This window comes from Terrapene carolina, unplaced genomic scaffold (genome assembly GCF_002925995.2).
Source record: "Terrapene carolina triunguis isolate 2854851 unplaced genomic scaffold, T_m_triunguis-2.0 Scaffold192, whole genome shotgun sequence".
Lineage (NCBI taxonomy): Eukaryota > Metazoa > Chordata > Testudines > Emydidae > Terrapene > Terrapene triunguis.
In genome coordinates this window covers 1,055,365-1,081,258 of record NW_020664543.1, presented here as the reverse complement: position 1 = coordinate 1,081,258, position 25,894 = coordinate 1,055,365, and the positions used below count along the sequence as shown (strand labels likewise).

Genomic DNA, 25,894 nt, shown 5'->3' with positions numbered 1-25,894 from the left:
TGTAGCTGTGCCAATGACTGTCATACATGGAGACCAAGACTAAGGTCAGTTCTGGACTAGGAAAATGGGGTGTGTTTTAAACATAGTGGCCAAGAAATTCAAAGTAACATGATATGAAATGATATCGCTTTGCACCCAGTGTAGACCAGAGTAGGTCATGTTTAACGAGGTGCTAGCGGGTCGTGCTCAGACCTGAAGGCCAGTGGAATGGCTCCATTTACACACACTGAGGATCTGAGACGCCAGTTTTTGTTCTCCTTGGAGAATTGCCCCGGGTAGCCCCACTCCTGGGGCCCCTGGAAAGGGTGTAGCCCCGCTGGATGCTGCTCCCCTGGCCAGAGCCCCATAAGCCAGGGCTGTGGATCCATTTGGGCTGATATCTCAGGGAGCCACGGTGCCTGGCAGAAGCAACCAGGCTTTGGATTTGTCTTGATCCTTTTAACTGGCTGTTCAGAGAGGCTCCCACTGGCTTCTTTTCTTTTAGTCTCCAGGAGCTAGCAGCTTTCATGAAAGACGCAAATGCGGGCTTGACTAAACCTTTGAAAGAAGGAGATTATAATGGGCTGGTGGAGGTGATGGGACACTTGATGAGAGTCAAAGATAGACAGACAGCTACAGACCACATGTTTGAGCCCTTAAAGCAAACAATCGAGCTGCTAAAGACTTACGGAGAAGAGATGCCGGAAGAAATTCATATGCAGCTGCATGTAGGTTATTTAATGCTGTTCGCTTAGCTTTGGGGTATTTTTAATAATGAAATCTGATGAATTTGCTTCTTTGTAGTAGGCTGAGATCCAAACTCACCTTTAATCATTTTTATTGCACACTCAGGTGCAAAGAGGTTCTAACTCTTTATAGAAAATGACTGAAATCAATCACTGCATTACTAATGCCATCTGTTACTGTGCTGCAAAAATAAGTATCTGTTATAAAAGAGAGCAGGAAACATTTTCTCTGAGATGGTCACTCTTTACTTGTTACCAGAAGGACCATAGGAATGGCCTTGCTGGATCTTCCAAGGGTCTGTCTAGACCTCTCTGACAGTGGCTGGTACCACATGCTTCAGAGGGCATTACAGTATTCAGGGAGGGATCCCATTGGGTTAGACAAGGGCGTTTGAGGAGTCTGTCCTCTCTTCTCTTCCATTCTATCAGACTTTTGACATGGTTTTTTGTTTTCAACATTGCTCCTCACTGAGAAGAGATGCTCACGGAGCTGCCCGCAGTCACGCCCAAATCATTGTCCTGAATGATTTGAGTTAATTTAGAACCCACTGTCAAGCTGCCTGCAGTGACTCAGGAGTGTGAATACCAACCTCAGGGCAGATTGTTGAGAACCAGGGCACAAATCCCCAAATTGGTGGTGAGTTCTAGACTTAGATTTCACCAACCAATTATTAAATGTAAAATCCTCAGGCACCAGGAGTCTGACAGTCCCCTGGGATAAACTCCAGTCTGTCTCGCCACCAAGGTGAGCTTGCCTTTGTAATAGATGGTCCCTTATACCAAGAATCATTGCAATAGTCAGGTTACTCCCAGAACCAAAGCACCAATCACTTTCCCAGGTCAACTGCACCTTAGATCTCATTCCACAGACAATGTTTGTAGCCAATCCTGTAATAAATTATATACGGATTTATTCAACAGGAAAAGGAAATAAGAGAGTTATTTACAAAGTTAAAGCAGGTAAACATAGATACACAAATGAGTTACAATCTTAAGTTTCAAAAGTAATAGAAATGTCTATAATAAGCAAGCTCTAAGCTCTGGGGATCCCTTGTGTATGCCCAGAAACTTTGTCTCGCAGAGTCCTAGCAGCAGAGAGAGACAGTTTCTTCGGGTTAGGGGTTTTTATTCCCCTCCTCCCATGTGCTCTGAGCTGTAAACTCAGCTGATTGGAGGAATCCATTGCATGACTCATCTTCATGGGAGGTGGGGGAGCAGAGCACAACATCTTTTGTCCTCTTTAATGTTCCACAATAGTTTGGCTGCTGTTGAGCAGGACACAACACCTTTGGTTCCCAATCGGCATGTCACACTAGTTAATGTCTCTCTCCTGGGTGGTGATTTACATAGTTATTGAGTCTTACACCAATGCTCAAATATTCCCTTTCAATATGGGAGACTAATATTATAAGTGAGGCTATGTCTATGTCTACACTATCGCAGGATTGACGCTCTGGCGATTGATGCACCGGGAGTCAATTTAGCAGGTCTAGTGAAGACCCACTAAATCGATGACCGAGTGCTCTCCGGTTGACCCCAGTACACCACCGGGAACAAGAGGAGTAAAGTAAGTCGACAGGAGAGTGTCTCCTGTTGACCCAGCGTGGTGTAGACACCGCAGTAAGTCGACCTAAGCTATGTCAACTCCAGCTACATTATTCACGTAGCTGGAGTTGCATAACTTAGGTTGACCTACCGCGGTAGTGTAGACATAGACTGAGATTATTGAATGCTTGTGAACTGCTGCATGCATTCAAATCTAAACCCTAAACACACACACATAATTCTAATCCCTATTTTAACAGTGCTAAAACACAGATGAGCCAGGCTGATTCCATCTCTGTATTTGTCAGTGCTCCATTGAGACCTGGGAACCTTGGCATGAGCTGGCACCTGGTCTGCCAGTGTCACACCGCCACTGTGTATGCAGAGTTTGAATAATTCCGTTCCACATGTTTGTCGACAGTGAGTTTGCTTTGCCCTTGTGCTGCCCATTCACCTAGCTTTGCCCAGTCCCTTTGACGTTCCTCCCAGGTTTGTGTTCTTTAGTCTCGACTAACCTAAATAATGTTGTTATCTGCAAATGTTGCCCTGCCTGTTTGCTGCCCACATATTCTCCTTCGTAAGGAACTTCAGGATGTATTTGGGTTCATCTTTGCCAGACAAAGCATAAGCGTCTGTTACCTCTCTCGGGTGAAATGGGTTTTGGTGTTGATTCTACTTTTGCTTGCTGTAGGATCTGCCGGAGCAATGGAACAACACCAAGAAGTTATCTTTCCAGGTGAAACAGAATGTGGCTCCTCTGCAGGCCACTGAGGTCGCAATCCTTCGGAGGAAGTGTCAGCAGTTTGAGGTACTGTTACTGTGGGATGCTGGATGTTTCGCTGTAATGGGCTGAGTGGATTGGCCTCAGCTTCTCATCTAGGCTAGGATTCGTGTGAACCTACATTAACGCTGTGCAGACATTTTCGATTCAGGTACCTGTCCCTGAGACTCTACGTACTTCACAAAGCTTAAAAGCTACAACCTCAACACAAGGCAGTAATGGAAATAACCACTAAACAATCAGGCAATGAACTGCCCATATCTGAACCACCAGACTAGTCCTGGTCACCCCACATCAGCCAACAGAGTAACATCCCTCCCCATGTGCCAGGAGTGAATCCAGGCCCTGTCAGAATGGGTGGGGAAGTGTTCCCCGGTCAAGGCCTCTCGTGGAGCGCCCCAGGCTACTAGCCCTGACCCTGCTGAATGCAAGAGGGCTGTAGTGCAGTATCCCCACCCTGATCACAACTGTGGAGTGCATAGGGAAGGAGAGGGGCTTTGAAGGCAATACGGTCCCCAGCCAGGCAGGGCTTTATAGGCTAATCCCTTCCTCTCCAGCAGGGAGCTGACAGGTACCAGGGCAGATCCCAGAGCGGCACTGTAACTGGCTCTTTGTCTGCAACTCTGCCCAACAAGCAAGCAGCCATGTCCTGCACTAAGTGGTTTCCGAGCGGTTTTAAAGTATTGCCCCATGAAGAGCATGTTGGACTCATCTGTCCTGGAGATGACAGCACGGCTTGGATGCCTGTAGCCAAAAGAAAACGCACACGCTTGGAAACCAGCATATATGGGAAACCAGTGCTCTTGGTCACACCAGCTGCCTGGTCGTTCAAGCGTTGTGAGTCTGCTAGTAAACAGTGGATGCACTTCATTGTCCATGACAGCAGCTGCAACCCAGCTCCAAACATGCTGAATTGGCTCAGTCTGAAGTGGGTCTTGGCTCGGCCAGCTAGCCCTCCTCCACACCCGGGCCTCTAACTGCTGAATGTGCCTACCCCCGCCTGCATGTGACGCTCTCTGTCTCTGCTTCCTTGCAGATTAAACAACACGAGTTCAGGGAGAAATTTCGAGAAGATGCTCCCTTTTCTTTTACTGACCCAGATCCATATCGGTCCTTAAACACGGTAATTGGCTGAGATGGGAGGGCGTTTGGGGCAGATCCTCTCTCCACCTGCCTGGCATGGGCTGTGGCTGCCGCAGAACGGACACAATTCTCTTGCACAGATGGCCAGCACGGTTCCAGGAGTCTGCACCGCCCTTCTGCTCTGATTAGAGTTTGTGACCGAGGCCTAGGGAAGGGGGAGGGGCTTGGCTGTGGAGAGCCACCCCTAGTGCATTCCTGCATAAGGGAGATGTTTCCTGAACACTGGCTACTCCACCAGGGGCTGGACTTGATGACTTCTCAAGGTCCCTTCCAGTCCTACATTTCTGTGAGTCTGGACTACATGTGCAGGATGAGGGTTCCTCTCGCTTAGACTCCCACCCTACAGGCTTGGGCCATGCACAGAGAGAGCACTTGGCCCTTTATGTATGTTGTGGCCAGTGAGTTATTCTATAAAAGTGGAGATGTTCCATTTCTCTTAACGCACAGTGAGGCCGCACCAGCACCTCGCTGCCGGCTCAGTCCTTTTCTTTTCCTGGTTCTAGCAACAAAAGAGTATCACTGCCATGGAGAGTGAAATGGAAGCCCTGTCCAAATCAGCTGGGTTGTTTGAGGTGTCAGTCCCAGATTACAAACAACTCAAAGCATGCCATAAAGAAGTACGTTTACTCAAAGAGCTCTGGGATATGATTGTCTTGGTAAGTGTTTGACTTTGGAATGTATCTGAAGTGCTGAGACATTGCTACTTGCCAGGCTAATCAGGATCACTTCACTGTTCCCCTTAAGAGACTGTCTTTATCTTTGTGTTTGCAGGGCCTAGCATGCTGGGGCTGTGACCCCAGTCGGGGATGCTATGCACTACCCTCAGAGAAACAATACATATTAATACTAACGGCACCTGCCTGGTGATCTCACCTGCTCCGGGGAGATTGCTCACTGTTTCAGACAAGAGAATGTGTTTGCAGGAAGCTCAGAATAAGGGAAAGAAACTCTTTGCTGGCTTTTTAAACTGAACCCCATGGACTTGTGACCTGCAAACAGAAAGCAAGAGATGTCTTAACAGGCTGGGGCTGGCACTCAGAATACTGAAGTTGCTATTTTTTAAATGACTGTGTGTGAAAAGCAAACGCTCTGTGTGCTAGTGTGGTTAAAAATCACAATGGCTATAGGTGGCAACATCCCCTTTCCAAGGCCCCGTGTGGGGCTAGATGTTGGCAGTTTCATAGCTGGGCAGAATGACCAAAAAGGGAAAGTTTGCCGGAGGCTCTTGTTTGAGCACAAATTACTCTCAACCAGGTTTTATTGTGGGAATACTGCTGTAATCCGGAGTGGCACCAACCTGGCAGGAGTCTCCAGCAAGGTAGTACAAGCAGCAAATTCAAAATATATGTAACCCTGCTGGCAGCGGGGATTAAACCTGGGACCTCTTGAGCTTAATACGTGAGCTGAAAGACAGATGTCACTTAGCCAGCTCTGTAGCAGGCTCATCAATCTCTAGCTAGCCTAGCCATCATGGGGGGGTCAGGGAGACAGAGTTCCACACTGAGCAGGCATGGGTTACATACACAAAACCAAACTACAAACCAAAGCGGGACGCTCCTGTAGTTCCCCAGACAATTGTGTTGTTGGAAGATGAAAATGAAGAAGCCTTGTTAACCAGGTTTCTCAGCAGTCTACTGGGGGTAGTTGGCCATCTGCCAGTCATGTCACCACAGACTGTACCAGCTCAGCCCTTGCAACAAGGAGAAACATAGGGGAACACGAATGTGTGCTCTGCAGTGCTGTGTTGGAGTGAAAGCAACATTAAAGTCTTTTGGAAACAGGAGTAAGAATTGTGAAAGTGGAACAATAATACACTTAGGATGAATAAGTGATAGAAAATATTGATCTGCATGTTTGTTAACAGTATGGCATGTGGAACTGCTTTCCCAATTCAGGTTAATGCAAGCATCGATGACTGGAAGACCACCAAATGGAAAGAGATTAATGTGGAGCAGATGGATATTGATTCTAAAAAGTTTGCTAAAGATGTGAGAAGTCTGGATAAAGAAATGAGGCCCTGGGATGCATTCACAGGATTGGATAACACAGTGAAAAACATGATAACCTCCCTCCGAGCTGTGAGTGACCTTCAGAATCCTGCTATTAGAGAACGTCATTGGCATGAGCTCATGCAAGCGACCAAGGTAAGCTGAGCAGGTTTCAAAAATGTATTGACAAGTAAATGCCATCATTCCCCAATCCCGGGAAGGGGGAACAGTTTCAAAAGAACCTAAATGACATAGGTGCCTAAGTCCCACTTTCGAAAGTAACTCTTGTCATGAAGTGCCTCCTTCTCTTTTGAAAATGCAACTTCGGCTCCTAGGTAACATTTTCGAAAGCATCTAAATTACTTCAGACCTTTAATATCATTCCTTTCATACTGAAATGATCTGTCACATGATTTACTATTGCTGGATGGCCACTTCTAGCAAGTATCCAAACATATCAAACCTGGACACTCATCAAAATATAGAATAAACAAAAATTAAACAAAGCGTGATGATTGTATCTACTGAACTGTGAATCACTGTAGAGAATTTTGACTGTGTCAAAAGCCTTACTAAAAATCAAGATATATCACATCTACATCTTTCCCCCTATCCATTAGGCCAGTAACCCTGTCAAAGAAAGAAATTTGGTTGGTTTGGCATGATTTGTCCTTGGCAAATCCATGTTGGCTATTACTTATAGCCCTATTATCCACCAAGTGTTTACAAACTGATTGTTTAATAATTTGTTCCAGTATCTTTCTAGGTATTTAAGTTAGACTGACTGGTCTATAGTTCCCCAGGTCCTCTTTTATCCCCTTTGTAAAGATAGGTGCTTTGTTTGCCCTTCTCCAGTCCTCTGGGACCTCATCCATCCTCCAGGAGTTCTCAAGACTAATCACTAACAGTTCCAAAATTTAGTTCCTGAAGTACACTAAGGTGAATTTCATCAGGCCCTGCCAATTTGAATACATCTAACTTATCTAAATATTCTTTAAGCTGTTCTTTCCATATTTTGGCTTGTGTTCCTTCTCCCTTATTAATATTAATTGAGATACATATCTCATCACCATTAACATTTTTAGTGAAAACAGAAGCAAAATTGGCATTAAACACTGAGGACCCGCCGCCGAATTGCCACCGAAGACCCGGACCCCTTTCCATTGGCCACCCCAAGCACCTGCTTTCTGCGCTGGTGCCTGGAGCCGGCCCTTGTGTGTGTGTGTGTGTGTGTGTGTGTGTGTGTGTGAGAGAGAGAGAGAGAGAAATTAATCTTAACAAGCTAATGAACTGCAGAAATAATATTTACCAGGTGACTGTCCATAAGTATTTGTTTGAAATCTTAGAGACAAAGACAGCCTTTAAGTATTGTGTGAGACAGCTAGTGTGGGAGAAAATATTAGATGTGTCACCCGTGAAGAGTATTGCTGACTATGTCCATTCTGCACCAGGTGAACTTTATAATGTCAGACAAGACAACCCTCGCCGACTTGCTGCAGCTGAATCTACACAATTTTGAGGATGAAGTTCGCAGTATTGTAGACAAGGCTGTGAAAGAGTCAGGAATGGAAAAGGTACCGTCTGTGCCTTCCGTTCAATTTCTACCACATCGTTCCTAAAAATAGCCTTTCACTCTGATGTAGCACAGTCAGAAGCTATAACTTTCAGTTTTTCACTCTTATGAAAAGGCTGAAGGTTAATGCATAGATTCTCACCCTTCCATGAAGTGCTTCTGTGCTGAGACACACATTTTAAGTTCTAGGACTTTTCTTTCCTGAAATGTTGTTTATTTTCTGTACATTTTGAAAGCTTTTGTGTTCAGAGCATTTCTGGATATCTTTTTATTCAAAGGTATTGAAAGCCCTGGATAGTACGTGGTCAACCATGCAGTTTGAACATGAACCCCATGCTAGAACTGGTACCATGCTGCTCAAATCTGATGAATTACTCGTAGAGACCTTGGAGGATAACCAAGTGCAACTTCAGAACCTGATGACTTCCAAGTATCTGGCTCACTTTCTTCAGGAGGTGTCAGGCTGGCAACAGAAATTATCTACTGCTGACTCTGTTATTAGTATCTGGTTTGAAGTGCAGAGAACTTGGAGCCATCTGGAGAGCATCTTCATTGGTTCTGAAGACATCCGGAATCAGTTGCCAGAAGATTCTAAACGTTTTGATTCTATCGATAGAGATTTTAAAGTGAGCAAGTCTGTGTCACCCCTCCCCCACAACAATTCTAGCCTGAAGGACGAATTTAAATTTAATGTGTCACAGATCATCTTTTCTTCTTGCAGGAATTAATGGCTGAAGCAGTAAAAACCCCTAATGTAGTTGAAGCAACAAATAAACCAGGCCTTTATGAGAAGTTAGAGGCCTTACAGAAAAGGTTAGGATGATGCCATATTTTGGGAGAAACATTTGGTCAATTTTAAAAACATCCAGATAAATTCTAGCTGCTGGGAGTGAATGCTTTTCTGGATTGGTAATGGGGACTAATAGCCTCACTCCCCTAGATCACTAGGCCAAATTTACCCCAGATCAGTAGTGACTCTCAGTTTTAGTCTAATGGCCATTCAGTAGTTTGTGAAATCAGAGACTAGACTCAGTCCAGTTCCTGTGTTGGACATGTGTCCAATTCAAAAAGCAACCATCACAAATGGCCAGATTGTTGGGATCTCAGTAAAGAGGCTAATGATGAAATGGTCATTAAGGCGGAATTATACTAGCTATATTTTCAAAGTGCTGATTCTATTGCTGCCCTCTGACCCCTAGGCTCTGTAGAGAAGGTTTGAGGCATATTGGTGAAGTCAGATGGGGAAATTGCCACTGCCTGTTCTAAGGCTAAATGAAGGCTTTTGTTCCACTGCAGTCAACGAAGCATGATCACATCACAACCTTTACTTTGCAAAGAATAAAATTACTACACCTTTTCCCTTTCTTTGTGTTAGCTTGGCACTTTGTGAAAAGGCTTTGGCTGAATATCTAGAGACAAAAAGGTTGGCTTTTCCCAGGTTCTACTTTGTTTCATCTGCAGACCTGCTGGATATTTTATCAAATGGAAATGACCCTGTTGAGGTAGGATTGAAATTTAATGGATAGTCCTTTGTTTCTTACATGAAATCTTTAGAATGTAATTATAATGTCTTTAATCTGAAAGGATTAAAAATGCTGAACCAAATTTATAACTAGGCTTGGAAGGAGTAGATATTTTATTGGTAAATGTTGGTAAACATCAATTTCACTGCACGCACACACCCAACTAAAAAATATTTCCATCAATAAAATTGAAATTTACAGAGAGGCAAAGTAAGAAAAATTCTGCGTGAGAACTTATTAGAGATTGATTTAAGGATATTGACTTTGTATATTTTGACGCATGATGTTGACAGTTTGTGTCTTAATGGTTGTAAAGCTTTAACTTTTTGAATCTGTGTCTACTGTCTTTAAATAATTATTGTCTGAAGCCCCCAATAGTTTCCTGCAGCTGTGAAAATTTAAATTGACAAAAATAGAAAAAAATGCTTTAAAATCAATATCCATATTATCCATCAAAATTTATTTAAAAAATCAAATTCTGCCAAGCCTGGTTATAACAGTGTGTCAGAGATGCAAGATTATAAAGAAAAGTATGAAAAGTTAATCAAAACTGTAAAATATTTCTGTGCACTGACAGCAATTCCTGATTTATCCTTGTGCTGCTTTACTCTAAGGTATGCCGCCACTTGTCTAAACTGTTTGATAGCATGGCCAAGCTGAAGTTCAAAATGGATCCAGACAACAAGCCTTTGAAGATTGGCTTGGGAATGTACAGTAAGGAGGATGAGTATGTGGATTTTGATAAGGAATGTGACTGTTCCGGGCAGGTTAGTGGAGTTATTTAAAATTACATTTTAAACATGCAGGTTGAATTGCACTAATACAAGAATAAAGTGGTTTATGTGTCTAAGCCTGAATTCTCCTTGCTGCTATCAGCTGGGACCTTAACTAGTCAATCAACTGGGAGTCTATTTCCTCTGTCTTTTGTTCATCTGAGTGAGACCATGCTTCATCAGTTAGACTTGAAAACATCCCATTTGAGGCAATCCACATAGCCTCTTTCATGCGGAATATCTCAAAGTCAAGGGAAAAGCCCCCTGAAAAGACCATCCAGCTTCTTGGTTTACACACACACACACAAGTTCCATTGTCTTTGAGATGGCAGCCTAGGGAGGGAATTCTAAAAACACCTGGGGAAAGGCAGCGGCAGTGGGGGAGCTAATTGACACCTACATGCACTCCAGAAACCTGCAGCAAGAGACAGGGTAGAAGAGCCTAAGTTGTCTGCCCCTGTTTTGTTTCCTCCAAAGCATCACAGACAGAGGCCTCTCTGCAGGGAAGCGCTTCAGAGGAATGCTGTATGCAGGCCAGGGGGTGGGCCACATCTTTGTCCCTTCCCCAGCAGTGGCCTGTGAGCACAGTGCCACAGACAGCCTATTCCTATCTGTGCAGGGACAGGTCTTGGACGGAACTGTGTCCATATAGCCCAGCACTTGTTTGGGGGCCCGTTATTCTAGGTGCCAACCAGAATCTACCCCCAAGAGTTTAAAAGCAGCCCTGATTTCCTGTACAGAAAGTCATGTGACTGACAGATGCCAGGATCTTTGTAAGGTACATCCTGTTAAGAGAACAACTGCAGTTAAACACCATAGCCCACAGTAAGATTTACAAGTCTACGTCAGCTGCCGTCAATTTAAAAACAGACAAACAAAATAGGCAAGTAATGCTGAACTATACTAGCAAGGACACTTATTAGAATGGGGCTTTGTACCTAGGTTGAGGTTTGGTTAAATCGAGTGCTCGAGAGAATGTGCTCCACATTACGCCATGAAATTCCGGAGGCTGTAGTGACTTACGAAGAAAAACCACGAGAGCAATGGTTATTTGATTACCCAGCGCAGGTATGGAACTAGTCATGTGATTAGAACATGGGGTTTATTTGATGTATTCAACATGTGCAACACACATAAAATAAATAGTCAAGCGCAACAGGAATGTCACCGTATGTGCCATAGATACTGTGTTTAACCCTGAACTCTGGAGTATCGCTTTTCTTAGCTGGATATTGAGTTGTGACAGGGGAGGTGGGCTGGTTTCTGTCCAGGGACCATGTTTGAGATCAATTCAAGTTACAGGGAAACTGGAATTATTGAGTAATGTTGAACAATTAAAGTGTTGTGGTCCCTTTTGAAATTTTGGCTTAGACTGAGACTAGCAAATGATTTAGGGTGAAATCTTGGCTCTGTTGAAATTCCCACTGGCCTTGCTGGGGCCAGAATTTCAGCCCTAGTGTTTAACACAGAAGCAAGGAAATGCAGCCAATACCCCAGGAGCTGGGGAGAACAGTTCTGAACAGGTTTAGAGGGCAAGGCGTGGGACGTGTCAGTAGTTTGTCTGTCTGGGGCTCCGCGCCCTACTAGCAAGGGAGGTAGAGTGGCACCACCGTGAGCAATGGAAAGACATTTGTGCAGAATTTTCCTGGTGTGAATGAGCTAAGGGAAGCCTAGCAGGCTCACAGAGAAGCCAAGAGAGCTGAGGATTTTCTGATTTCTTAAAAGGTTTGAGTGTGCCTGGGCTGGGCTTAGGTCTAGCTTTGGACCATTTTATCTTTGATTTTGATTTTTCTAGTAAACTTTGTTTTATTTGAGACAATTGGGTCCTCTTCTGTCTGCAGTGGGAGCAGGCAGAGCTGTCCTGGAAAAAGTAAATGAATCTTGGCCTCTGAGGAGAGGCAGTGGGGGTCTGGAGAAGACCCACTGCTAGGCTTCTTGGGCGGAGGTGTGGCACAGGGACCCTTCCCTGAAGTGCTTGTCTGAGCGCTGGCCATGCCGATGCCCAGAGCATGGGAAAGACCAAAGACCACAGGCAAGAGCTGGGGCTGAGGGGCACAGGTAACAGCATTGTCATTGAACATGAAATATTCTGCCACCAACTAGTCTGTGACCCTTTTTCTATGCGGTTTATGGTAGATTGCGTTAACCTGCACTCAGATCTGGTGGACAACAGAGGTCGGCATTGCATTCTCAAGACTGGAGGAAGGTTATGAAAATGCAATTAAAGATTACAACAAAAAGCAGGTGTGTAGCCAGATATTTATGATTGCACCTGTAGTGCAGCAAACTCTGTGCAGTTTCCTTAGAATAGCTTTTATTTGGCAGGAAAACTAGGCAAAATATTACATCACTTTCCTGTGTCAATCCATTCTTTTCTTTCTTAGATTAATCAGTTAAACACGCTAATTACACTACTCATTGGGAACTTAACCTCAGGAGACAGAATGAAGATCATGACAATCTGTACCATAGATGTACATGCCAGAGATGTCGTGGCAAAAATGATCCTTGCTAAGGTATAAGTTACAGGCTACGTTTTCATTGCTTTGTTCATTGGTGCTTTTGAACAAATGTTTTCCTGTAATAACTTTTATTATTTTCAAATATTTTAAAAATACTCCAAATGGAGTTGAGCAATAAAGCATGAACAAAATAGTCTTGCTTGCAAATTTAAGAGTACATGTGATCCAGTGAGGTAACAACCAAACAGGGATTCGCAGGAGACTGGGTAATGTATACATGTTCTTTAAACCTTAATGTGTTAAGGGCAGGGACCAGGGTGAGGGGTTTGTACTGTTTGGTGCCTTATTCACATTCTGAGCACCATAATAAATAAATAACTCTAATATATATGAGGACGACTTGGGGAATGAATCACTAGGGTGCATTTTCACTGAAAGCATTCACAGAAAAAGTAAATACATTTTCCATTGGCTCTGCAGGTGGAGAATTCTCAAGCGTTCACCTGGCAGTCCCAGCTCAGACATCGGTGGGATGAAGAAAAAAGGCATTGCTATGCTAATATATGTGATGCTCAACTTCAGTATTCCTATGAATATCTGGGTAACACCCCTCGACTGGTCATTACTCCACTTACAGACCGGTACGCAAGGTTCAGCTCCTCATACTTAACATCCGTATTTAACATCCGTGCAGTCGAGATTTGCCTTAAAACTAGACAGCAGTTGTGGGAAACAGCAGTTTAGTAGCCTGGGCAGTGGCGGGTAGGGGACTGTTGCTGGCCATTTAGACATGATGCACTTGCCTTGCATTTCAGATGCTACATCACTCTGACCCAGTCCCTTCACCTGATAATGGGGGGTGCACCTGCAGGCCCTGCTGGTACAGGGAAAACGGAGACCACTAAGGACTTGGGCCGAGCTGTAGGGATCATGGTCTACGTCTTCAACTGCTCTGAGCAAATGGATTACAAGGTAAAACTCAAATGAGTGAAAGTAATGAATGAGTTCAGTGGATAGGATCCCAGAGCCCCCTCCCCAGGCCATGTCAGGGAGCAGTCCTCGAAGGGGGTGGGGATGGGGGTGGGCATGTTCAAAGTGCTGCTGCATTCTGCCTCTGGCTGGCTGTGAAAAGGCTCCTGAGGCTAAACCAGCCCCGCAAAACTCCAGGACTTAGGGAAAGCAAAGATGCTTTGAAGCACCCACTCAGAACCTCCACCCCCAACCTTCTCCCCTGCTTTGTGTGGAACTTGGGTGCAGCTAAGGATCCTGCCCCAAAGGTTTGTGGCTGAAGCAGTCTTGCCCAGGACACACTGATTGGCAAAGTGGTGGTGACAGGGTCAGCATGAACTCTGGTCTGCTGGGGAATGGGGGCTGGAAAACTTAGACTAAATATCAGGCAAGGCTTCCTGCCAGTGAGTGTATAAACCTTTGACAGTCAACCCAGGGGGAGCCCTCTCCCTACAGCTACCTGAAACTAGACAGCACAGACGGCTAGCCAATATATCGCAGGGACAAAGCCCAGACTGGCCAGGGGACAGATTAGCAGGTCTAAGAGCCTTGTTCCATCTGAGTTCATCAGGAGGCTATTGACGGTGTTGGAACCATGGCAGGAGTGAGCCCCTCGGAGACCATCTCTCGGGGAGGGGTACAGCAAACGGAGTGCACAGCAAGCTGAATTCCAATACTTTTCCTCCCCCTCATGACAAATTCAGTGTCTTATCTTCCCAAGCAATGCACAATGTGTGCTGAGGGCAGCAATGGCTAGGAGATTGCATTCGCCTATTCATTTCTAATTGGCCCCTCCACCGTGCCTCCGAGTGTCCCCTGCATGAGCTGTGCTAGCTACTGCAATAGTTTGTGGCTTTGCAACCAAAGTCAGGCATGGGAACACAGTGCCATGAGCAGCAGAGCCCTTTCCCACTGCTACTCCTGTCATTTCACACAGTCTGGCAGCTGGGGTGAGCTTCCTTTCCCACTCCAGTTGCTAGGGAAAAGCCCAGGCGTCAGGGGTACCTCTCTATGCTGTGGAGTGTCATTCACACACCTGTAGTGACTGTGGGTCCATGGGAGTTCTGGCTTTGACTTCAGTGGGAGAACATTCAGTCTGTGTGTCTCAGGCATTTTCTGGCAGGAAGCCGGGACTGGAGCATTTGTGGAGTTCCTGCATTTACAGCTATCTGGACAGCACATGCTGAAACTAGAGGAAAATCCTCGGTAGCTGCAAAGGAGTTTTTGCAAAGAAGGCAAAATTTCCCTACAGGAGGGGGATTTTTCCTCTCTATTTTTGAATGACCCTATGTTGTGTGAGGCTATCCTAGAGAAACAGTGTGTAGTGTAAATGCCAGATTAATTCCTTAGAACTGTTCTTTTTGTAATGAACACCCACGGTGCAGTCAGCCGTCTCCAATCCCTTTGCTCTCTAGTCCTGTGGAAATATCTACAAAGGGTTAGCACAGACTGGAGCCTGGGGATGCTTTGATGAATTCAATCGCATTTCAGTGGAAGTTTTATCAGTGATTGCTGTGCAGGTAGGAAGTTTTCTCCAGTCTCCAGCTATTCTTTATGTAAATTACTGTGATGTTGTGGTAAATACTCATCTGTCCTGATTGTGACAATTTCCCTGTCTACTTAAGCCATTCAACAAATGCAAGGTGTTATGGGATACTTAGCATAAGTGAATGGAATTATAATAAAGATATAGGCCAATTTAGGCAATGTAATTGCTCTAATATTTGTGCTTAATGCATATATATATATTAGGGCTGTCAAGCAATTAAAAAAATTAAGCGCGCGATTAAAAAAATTAAGTGCTGTTAAACAATAATAGAATACCATTTATTTAAATATTTTTGGATGTTTTCTACATTTTCAAATATATTGATTTCATTTACAACACTGAATACAAAGTTCTCACTTTATTTTTGATTACAAATATTTGCGCTGTAAAAAACAAAAGAAATAGTATTTTTCAATTCACCTAATACAAGTACTGTAGTGCAATCTCTTTATCATGAAAATCAGTGTGCTCCCTGAGAGATCGATTCCATCCCCGACTCAGGCTGAGTAGCACCTTGCTACACAAAATCAATGGGACCACACACGCAGGGCCAGATGCTGAGTCCCACCCTCAGAATAAGGAGCAGTTACTCACCAAATAGACCTACTGAAGTCAATGGGACTACTTGGGAGTAATTCCTAGCGAATGTGAGTACAGGAAGTCACAGTCTAGCTCAGAGTAAGGGTGACTGCACCCAATAAGCCCTTCCGTTAGTACTTGTCTTAAAGGGTTTTTAGAGTGCACAGGGCAGTGCTGCTTGGTTGCTTAAGATACACACTGTAATTCACTACATTGTTGATACTGAATCTTCCTCTTACTTGTGTAGGTAAAATGTGTGCAAGATGCAATTCGTGCCAAAAAGAAAACATTTAATTTCCTTGGAGAGATAATCGCTCTTATACCAACAGTTGGACTATTCATTACAATGAACCCCGGCTATGCAGGCCGGACTGAATTGCCTGAAAATCTAAAGGCTTTATTCAGGTATTTGTGTGTGGATGACTCTCATCAGAACCTGGTTGTTAATTGACAGTATGCTGAGTATACACTCTGATTTGCCACCGTGCTGTACCAAGGGCTCTTTTACTTTTATTAGAGTGAGAGAGACTGTGTGTGTGCAAACGCATAATGTATATAATATAATGAAGACTCTATACTGAAAATCCAAACACACAAAATTCCATCATCTTATAGCTCAGCTCTGTGCATATGTATGTCAGAGACGGGGACGCGGAGAATGTACGTGGGCAAAGGCTAATTTTCGCAAAATTTGACATGGAACTTTGTTCACCTTGTTTCCTTTAGACCCTGTGCTATGGTTGTCCCAGATTTTGAGCTTATCTGTGAAATCATGCTTGTTGCAGAAGGTTTTCTTGATGCCAGACTTCTTGCTAGAAAGTTTATTACTCTCTATACACTATGCAAAGAGCTACTTTCTAAGCAGGTAATTTAATATTGGTCCATGGTTCTTTGAGCAGGAAGAGTTTATCTATTTTAAAATCTGACATACATATATTTTAAAAAATCGCAAGTTATTAGTAGCAACTTGGCCTATATTTTTCCAAGCATTTTAAGCTACATTGCTGGAAAATTCCACTCAGACACTGATGTGACTTCGACAGACTCAGCCTGCCTGCGGCATGGACAGGCAACAGGAAAATGAAGAGATGCAACACAGTGCTTACTAGTCGAATAAAGCCTGTCCAGATGATTCCATCCTCACATTGTTCATGTCAATTGACTTAAAAGCTAATGGAAATCTGCTTCCAGGGAAGCAAAACACACTACCCAGCCAAAGGTTGCTAGGGTTTCGTTCATTCCTTTGTTGAACGGCGTTTCCCCTGCAAATACACACACTTAATGGCATTTCTTCTGGGTGCTGTGGAGACTTTTTGGAGTTTAGGTTTTTTGGGACGGTGTTGTGGTTTTTCTGGTTCTTTTATTTAAAACCATTTTATTTCATCCAAATGCAATGTAAGGCTTTGCTCACTGTTTGCCAGGATCATTATGACTGGGGCTTGAGAGCGATTAAGTCTGTGCTGGTGGTAGCAGGCTCCTTGAAGAGAGGCGACCCTGGCCGTCCGGAGGATCAAGTCCTAATGAGAGCTTTACGAGACTTCAACATCCCCAAGATTGTGACGGATGACTTGCCGGTGTTCATGGGACTAATTGGAGACCTTTTCCCAGCACTGGACGTACCTAGAAAACGGGATCTGAACTTTGAAAAGGTGAATGCACAGGGGCACGGGCCTTGCTGACCTCTGGTATTCAGATTAGTTGTGGGAGGTGGCTCTTGGGTCTCCTATTTTTTCCTATCATAGGGCAACACCCACCTGGCATGTCCTCCTGCAGCAGGTTGCGGCACAACAAACCTGTCTGCCTCAGTTTCCCCTTCAGAGTCCCCAGAAATAGCCCTTAAAGGCTTTCCAATTATATATAGTCCTTACAGGGTTAATTTATTACACATGTCCCATACACATAAATCCTAACAAAAGTCCCTCAACCATAATCCAGAATTCCCCAGCACAGTCCAAACAGTATATGCAACCCACCACGTCCCGCCCCAGTGTGTCTCACCACACCTAGCTCTCCAATCCAGCCACAGTGTCTCTCCCCATGCCTCACTCCCAGCCTTCCGCCCTCTCTGGGCCTCCAGCTTCAGCTCTCAAGGCATCTCTCAGCCTTCAGCCCTCTCCAGTCCGGCCAGCGGGCTAGCCCCTCCACCAGGTTCCTAACCCTCTGTCATTTTCAGCCTTATGGCACTTGCTCTCTAGACAGGATAGTCAGCAAACTAGCCCTGTGCTGGCCTCCTAGACAGTTCCTCCATCTTCCCAGGGAGGGCCTGCAGTCTCTCTCTCTCTCACCGGCCTCTTTCCGCACTCATGCGCCTGTCCTGTGTCCAGGCTCTCCCACATTTATATGGCCCAGGTGCCTTCTTTTAAACCCAACTGCAGTGAGCTGGTGAGTCACAGGCCTTGCTCTCTCTCAAAGGGCCAATGTCACCCTGTGATATCCCCACCCTCAAAGGCTGGTTCTTCCCAAGGCCGTAGTGGCTGCGATCTGTATAGTGACTCTGTTCTGTGCAGTGGCTCAGGACAAGCTCTCCTCTCTTTTCTGAACGTCATAGATTATTAAGCAGTCCATCCTTGAGCTCAAGCTGCAGGCAGAAGAGAGCTTTGTGCTGAAGGTGGTGCAGCTTGAGGAGCTACTCCAAGTGAGACACTCGGTGTTTGTCATTGGCAATGCAGGCAGTGGCAAGTCCCAGGTACGGGGCAGCGGGGAGAGGGGGGCAGACTAAATGGGCAGAGATTTCTTGCGGTAGCTTTTTCCAAACTCTAGGAGCTAGTGAGCCCTTCTCCGATTAAAATACATTTCCTAGTTTCCTCACTCCTCCCACCTCAGATGTCTAATGCTGACCGGGAGCAGGCAAAACCTTGGAACTATGAGCAAGCCTAATTATGACATTTCAAAAAGCAAAGTGTAATGGTAAAGGAAGTGCCACTTCTACACAGCGTCCTCCTTCCCTGTGGGCACCAGGTCTGTGCTGCTGGTAGAAGTAGTGGGAGCCGTGATCACAACCACGTGGCCAGTGCATTACGCATGGGCAGGAAATTCATGTTCCTCCCCTGGCACCTAGGGATCCAAACCCACTACGTCAATCGGAGTCTTTCCACTGATTTCAATGGGTTTGGAATGAGGCCTTTTGAGAGGACAGTAGGTGCCCGGCTTGTTAGCAGGGGAGGCGAAGAGTGGAGGAGTGTCGGCAAGGGGAGATTGCTGATCATTCAGGAAGGCCTGCGTTTCAGTTCTTCATTAAAAGAGTGGAGCTGGCACTTTCACTTCTGAGAGCCAGTTCGTTTCAGAGTGAAGAGAGTGCAGTGTGCTCTAGGGTGGGAGATTGCCTGCTCTGAAGGAAATGTCCATCATCTTGTTCAGCAGTAGTTCCAGCTGCTGCTGTTCACTGGCTTTCGGCCATTTGGAGGGGCCTAGACATCTTCAGTGGTTCCAGGGCCTCCATTTGTGACATAGGGCCAAAGCCTATCAGATAAGGGGGAAGACTACCACTCTCTTCTGTGGCTTTCATTGCTTGGTCCCGAGAGACCATGTCAAAGGATGTAGATGCCTTCTTTAGAGAACCGCAGTCCTGTATGAGCATGTCCATCTTTCCTTGCAGGTACTGAAATCCCTGAATAAGACTTACCAAACCTTGAAAAAAAGGCCCGTTGCTGTGGACCTTGACCCTAAAGCTGTAACCTGTGATGAGCTATTTGGAGTTATTCATCCAGCTACTAGAGAATGGAAAGATGGTAAGAAATCGACCGTCTCCCAATCAATGCACTCTAGTGTTTAAGTAGCTGCATTTACTGCAAATTATACTGAATGAAAATGTTGGCATTTCAAAAACCTCAGCAAGCAGTTCATTCATAACAATACATAAACCTTTTAAAAATGACTGTAGAAATGGGAAGATCTTTTCTTTGGCTTCTCCCTAGAATTAGAAGGGAAAATTTTTAGCAAGGCTGGCAGGGTTATTGAGGAAATATTGTGGCTGCTTCTTGACCACCTCCTCCTGAACAATTTAGCTTAAATGAAGAAACCAAGTACTAGAAAGAAAAAACAAGCAAAGACACTGTTTGTGTTGGGCAGGTCTGTTTTCTACAACGATGCGAGACCTGGCTAACATCACTCACCTTGGTCCCAAATGGATCATTCTCGATGGAGATATAGATCCCATGTGGATTGAATCTCTGAATACTGTCATGGATGATAATAAGGTCAGTACTGAGCTGCTGTTGGAGTTAAAAATCAGAGAACTTCACTTGAGGATGATTTTAAATTAACCAGCTCATGTGTATTTCTGCTCCTGCGGAACGCCGTGTTTTTTTCTGTCTGGTTGTCTTCATCTTAGGTGCTCACCTTAGCGAGCAATGAGCGAATCCCACTGAATCCCACCATGAGACTCCTCTTTGAGATCAGCCACCTGAGGACAGCAACGCCAGCAACAGTATCCAGGGCTGGAATTCTCTACATCAACCCTGCAGATCTGGGCTGGAACCCGTGAGTTCTGTTTCACATTCCCCTCTTTGAAGTGTGAATGCCATACATTTCAAAGTGCAGCCCGTTTTCCCGTCGCACAGCAGGAAAAGGCTTATTACTGCTATATTTACTTACTGCCATATGTTGAAATGTGAAATATGTCCATTATTTTGTAGTGTGGTAAGCAGCTGGATTGAGAAGCGAAATGTACAGTCTGAAAAAGCCAACTTAATGATTCTGTTTGATAAATACCTGCCTACATGTCTAGATAAACTGAGGTTTGGGTTCAAGAAGATTACCCCAGTCCCTGAAATTACTGTCATACAAACCATACTGTATCTGCTGGAATGTCTCCTGACTCCAACTAACACGCCTCCGGACTCCTCAAAAGAGCTATATGAACTGTACTTTGTTTTTGCGTGTTTCTGGGCATTTGGAGGAGCAATGTTTCAAGACCAGGTTAGTGACAGCTTGTAATATAAGGCCAGTTAAACTTGGATGCTAACAAAAAATTTTCTTTTAGATCTCTTTGCTTGAACAAGCTGAAGTGTTGACCCCAGAGTTAATGCTACTCAATCGCCTGTCTTTTTTTTATTTTATTTGGTTCTGAAATATCTCATGCTTGGTCTAAGCCTACCGTAGAATTTGTCTGGAAAATGTTGAGGAAATCAAACGAGATTTCTGGGGTTTGTGACTGGGGGAAAAAAAAAAAGGCGGTTTGTATTTTTAAATGATTTTTGATTTCTGAGTCACAGAAAACAAAAAGAGCAAAAGGGAAATTAGTTCATAGTTGCAATGAAATGGGGGTTCTTTCACCTTCTGCTGAAGCATCTGGTTCTAGCCACAATTAAAGACTGACAGGACACTGGCCTAGATAGACCATGGCTCTGATCCAGTCTGGCAGTTCCTATCTTCTGAACACAGGAGCAGCGTTGGCTGCCGTAGTGTTTATGGGGAATCCATTCTGAGATCTGTGCCAGTCTTTTAGAGTAGCAAGTACAGCAGCTAGGTCACATGAGTCCATTCCAGGCTTTGGTTCTGACTGGTGGGAGAGGGAGTTCCCTTAGCTACAAAGAGTGGGTGCTGCAGGATGGATCCAGTAGCCTGGGGACTCTCACTTTAAACGGTGTCTGAGCAGTTCATCCCAGAAGCTCCTAATCAGCGAGGACACAGCACTGGCCACCAGGATCAACAAGAACCAGAAAACAAACAAAACCCCACAACCTAAGAAAAGAAGGGATGAGCTGCCCATCAGAACAATAGTCTCCCTACTGTACTGGCAGAGAGCTCTCCTCGCATGCTGTAATCATCACTGCAGCGAATGTGCCTAGCTCCGTCAGACCCCGCGTGCCGTCGGAAGTGTGGCCTATCCGCCAGACTGCATCAGAAAGCCTGAACATGTTTGTCTGATATTTAAAAAAAACAGAACACACAGAACAGTGTTCACAGAACACTGCTAACCAAGGTTCTGTGACAAGAAATCTATCCAGGGTCTACCTCATCTCTCACAGCTACACATACGCTTTGCTAGACTGCAGTCTCCACTTAAAAAAAAGAAAAAAAGTTCCTGAACTGCCCTGAGTTTCCTGTCCATGAATCTCATTCCAGTCTGAGACACAGATGGAAACTTTGGCTTGAAAGGTTAGAAAAGCTGTTTGTTGTGATGAAGGAAGCTGACTCTACCACAAAAAAAGCTATGATCCTACACTTTTCTGGAAGTGAGATGTGCCATATTTTTAAAACATTGCCTGACATTGGGGATAGCAAGGAATAAGAAAGCAAAACCAGCCCTTACGAGATACTTTAAACCGCATAAAAACATTACCTATGATCAATATACCTTCTGTCAAGCACATCAGTGAGAAGGGGAAAGCATGTATGAGTATCATGCCCACCTATGTCACTTGGCTAGTTCATGTGAGTTCACAAAGGTGAGTCACGAGACACGAGGCCAAATGATACAAGGATGTTTGTTGGATAAGCTGAGAAGACAAACTCTCCAAGACACCCCCACAAATGACTTGTCAGAATCCTGGACACTGCTTGAGCAAACAAGTTGTCAGAAACACATGCTCAACAACTAGAGCAGTGACAGCTGGCACCAAGCCCAGAGACAGCACGTGTACTCCACTCTAAGAGCTCAGTCAGGAATTGCGTGTGGCATGCTCAAGATGGTAACCAACCCCAGAAAACGCAGGGTCCAGCCACGAAGATGACAAGTGTAAAATGCTACAAATGTGGAGGCTCATACCCACACCAAGGTGATTGCTCAGCAAAAGGGGTCTTCTGTCATAAATATGGAAAACAAAACTACTCTGCAAAAGTCTGTAGCTCTACTATTCTCCCACAAGTCGAGACAAATTTACAACAAAGATTGAATGAATTCACTCCAAGCTGACACCTCAGAAAATGACAGTGCTTATGTTTCCACAGTATTCCCGGAGAGAACCAAGTCTTCTGAACACAAAGTTGAGCCACGATGCCACATCATCATACAAGGATATGAGACTGAAGTTTTAAGTGACACTGGTGCATCAGTGAATGTGATGGATCAACATACGTATGATGGCATGCCACAGAAACCGCGTATACAACCGACGGCAGAAAAAGTATACGCCTATGGAAATCTAGCCCCACTGACAATGTGTTGCGTAGTCTCAGCTCATTTTGTATTTAAGGACTGGCCTGTTACCAGTGCAATGTACTTGGTGTCCTAATAGCACAGATACACTGATTAATTGTGCCATCCAAAGGGTACAGCCTAACAGGCTAAATCAACTTGTCCAGTCTTGAGAATATGTTCATAAGAATAGGAAAGTTGAAGAGAGAGCAAATAAAATTGCACTTTGACGACATGGTTCAGTCCATAGCACTACCACACAGACACATTCCTTTCCATGTCAGAAAGCTGGTGGAAGAAGAACTAGCACACTTAGAAGAGCTTGACATCACTGAATGAGTGGAAGGCCCCATACCATGGGTTTCCCCTATAGTAGTGGCCCAGAAACCAAAGCAACCAAACAAAATCCAGATTTGCGTGGATATGCATTTATGCGGCTATCAAGTGTGAGTGACACGTCACCCCCACTGTGCATGACAATAGTGCAGATCTAAATGAAGCAAAGTTTTTTCTCCCAGCTTGACCTCACAGTAGGATACCATCAACTTAAGCTCCACCTAGAGTCAAGACGCATAACAACCTTCATGACACATGTGGGTCTACACAACTATAAACAACACAGTTGTGGCATTCTTCAGCCTCAGAAATATTTCAAAACACCATATGTGAGGTACTAGCTGGAATCCTTGGCGCTCTTAATGCGAGTGATGACACGTTAGTATTTGGCACCAATCTGAAGAGCACGACACTTGACTAGCAGCTGGTTTTGAATGACTGCAGGAGCAGAATCTCACAGTAAACCCAGACAAATGTGAGTACAATAAACCCACATTCGAATTTTTTGGATACACATTCTCCAAAGATGGGGCTTCAGCAGATCCTAAGAAAGTGAAGGACATACACAATGCCACCATGCCCACAAACTCCAGTGAAGTTCGTAGCCTACTAGGGCTTGCAAATTACTGTGGCAGATTCATTCCAAGTTTAGCTACCATTACACAGCCTCTGAAAGATCTTACCAGGAAAGATTAAATATGGGTTTAGTCAGGTGAACATCAACATGTATTTGAGGAACTAAAGAAATCCCTTACCAGTGATGTAGTCATGTCATATTTTGATTCTGGTAAGAGAAGTGAACTTTTATTAGATGCCAGCCCTGTTGGATTAGGAACAGTCCTCACACAGCTTGACCAATGTGATCCAACTTACACCATTGCTTATGCCAGCAAGGCTCTTTTGTCCACTAAACAACGATACTCTCAGATGGAAAGAGAAGCTCTTGCTGTAGAATGGGGACAATCCCATTTTCATTTATACACTTACAAATGTCATTTCACAATTCAGAATAATCGTGAACCTCTTGAATTTATGTTCAACAATCCCTCTTTTTGCCCACCAGCGCCCACTGAGCAGTAGATGACTACATAGTTATCTATCATCCTGGAAAGGATAACCCTGCTGACTGATTCTCCAGGCACACAGCTAGCAACTGTAACACTCCAGAGAAAGCAGCAGTGCATGTAAACGTCGTCCTCTCACACACAATTCCCTAAGCTCTCTTGTTTAAAAACCTCCAGAGAATCTGACAAAAGTCTCCAAATGGTCATCAAAACTGTTTAAAGTGGTCAATGGAAAGAACTTCTGTGTAGCCTCCAACATTTGATTCCTGCAATACAAGCTGTTCTATAATTGTTTACCCATGTTACAGGTGAGTTTACCATCACAGGTGGTGATCTCCTACTCTGAGATAGAAGACTTCCTCTTCCATGTTTGTGGTGGGATCACATGATTAGTTTGGCTCACAAAAGTCACCGTGGACTGGTAGAAATAAAATCTCTGGTCAGAGAAAAAGTCAAGTTCTTTGGGATTGATAGCCTTACTGAAACATACGTCCTGCAGACTATGCCAGGCAACAGTTCTTCAAAATCACACTCCTCCTGTATCTCCTCTGCCCACATCCCCTTGGATTAAAGTTACCAGGGATTTTTGTGATTTCCCTAATAGAAAACATTTGCTGGTTGTTATAGGTGACTGTTCTCGTTACCCACAAGTTGAGAGGGTCAGTACTACTTCTGCCAAGATTTTCTCAGCCTGTGGAATACCCATCTTTATTAAAGCTGAACATGGTCCTCCTTTTCAAGGCTCGCAATTCACCCAATTTCAGATATCGTAAACTTACTCCAAACTGGCCACAAGCCAATGGAGAAGTGGAGAGGTTTATGCGAACACTCAAGAAAGTGCTGCGAATTGCAGCAGCAGACAGATTAGACATGCACAGGAGTCACTTCGTTTCCTCCGTAGTTATCAAACCACGCCCCACTGTTCAACTGTCCTGTTCGGCAAACCGCTAAGAACAAAATTGCCACAAGTTGAGATAAGGGCAGAGGATGAATCTCTGCATCAGCATGACAATGAAGTGAAGCTCATCATGTAAAATATGCCAACCACTGCAGACAGGCCAGGACCATATGTTTCAATGTGAGGGACGTAGTTCTTGTCAGAAACTTCCAGCTTCACAACAAACTCTACGCCCTTTTATCCTGAGCCGTATACGGTCACAATGGTCAAAGGCGTGATGATCGCTACTGAGAGAGGATCCCATAAAATCAAATGAAATGCATCTCATATGAAACCACTTCATGACACTCAGTGTGTTCCCGTTCTGCAAGATGCTGCTGCTGACTGACGGCCTTACCGAGACTGAGGGCATGGCTACACTTGCAGATACAGAGCGCTGTGAGTTAAACCCGCCTTCGTAGGGCGCAGTAGGGAAAGCGCTGCAGTCTGTCCACACTGACAGCTGACAGCGCACTGGCGTGGCCACATTTGCGGCACTTGCAGCGGCATTGGGAGCGGTGCACTATGGGCAGCTATCCCAGCATGCAAGTGACTGCAACATGCTTTTCAAATGGGGGTGTGTGTGTGAAGTGTGACAGGGAGTGTGTTGTGTGTATGTGCGGGGAGAGAGAGTGGGTTTTGGGGGGGCTGAGAGCATGTCAGCATGCTGTCTTGTAAGTTCAGACAGCAGCAGACCCACCCTCCCCCCTCGCCTCTCTCTCACACACAGCATTCGACAGTAACGGCTTGCATGCCAGCTGTAAACAGCTGTGCATATCTCTCTATCAGTGTTATAGAGAGCGGACAATTTATTAGTTTACCCTGTATAA

The 25,894-nt window shown here is 44.7% G+C and overlaps 1 protein-coding gene across 1 annotated transcript in view; it reads left to right on the top strand.

Moving 5' to 3' along the window:
* DNAH17 (dynein axonemal heavy chain 17) overlaps window positions 1-25,894 on the top strand; it is a 68,071-nt gene that overhangs the window by 146 nt on the left and 42,031 nt on the right. Inside the window, exons 2-25 of the mRNA XM_026654408.1 lie at window positions 485-707; window positions 2,962-3,078; window positions 4,088-4,174; window positions 4,698-4,850; window positions 6,090-6,338; window positions 7,634-7,756; window positions 8,034-8,381; window positions 8,477-8,568; window positions 9,131-9,257; window positions 9,893-10,045; window positions 10,994-11,119; window positions 12,188-12,295; window positions 12,436-12,567; window positions 12,994-13,154; window positions 13,329-13,485; window positions 14,937-15,041; window positions 15,897-16,054; window positions 16,376-16,514; window positions 17,071-17,298; window positions 18,198-18,335; window positions 19,245-19,377; window positions 19,718-19,845; window positions 19,980-20,128; window positions 20,284-20,566. Of these exons, the coding sequence (XP_026510193.1) occupies window positions 485-707; window positions 2,962-3,078; window positions 4,088-4,174; window positions 4,698-4,850; window positions 6,090-6,338; window positions 7,634-7,756; window positions 8,034-8,381; window positions 8,477-8,568; window positions 9,131-9,257; window positions 9,893-10,045; window positions 10,994-11,119; window positions 12,188-12,295; window positions 12,436-12,567; window positions 12,994-13,154; window positions 13,329-13,485; window positions 14,937-15,041; window positions 15,897-16,054; window positions 16,376-16,514; window positions 17,071-17,298; window positions 18,198-18,335; window positions 19,245-19,377; window positions 19,718-19,845; window positions 19,980-20,128; window positions 20,284-20,566 (3,817 nt within the window). The remainder of the gene's footprint in view (window positions 1-484; window positions 708-2,961; window positions 3,079-4,087; window positions 4,175-4,697; window positions 4,851-6,089; window positions 6,339-7,633; window positions 7,757-8,033; window positions 8,382-8,476; window positions 8,569-9,130; window positions 9,258-9,892; window positions 10,046-10,993; window positions 11,120-12,187; window positions 12,296-12,435; window positions 12,568-12,993; window positions 13,155-13,328; window positions 13,486-14,936; window positions 15,042-15,896; window positions 16,055-16,375; window positions 16,515-17,070; window positions 17,299-18,197; window positions 18,336-19,244; window positions 19,378-19,717; window positions 19,846-19,979; window positions 20,129-20,283; window positions 20,567-25,894) is intronic.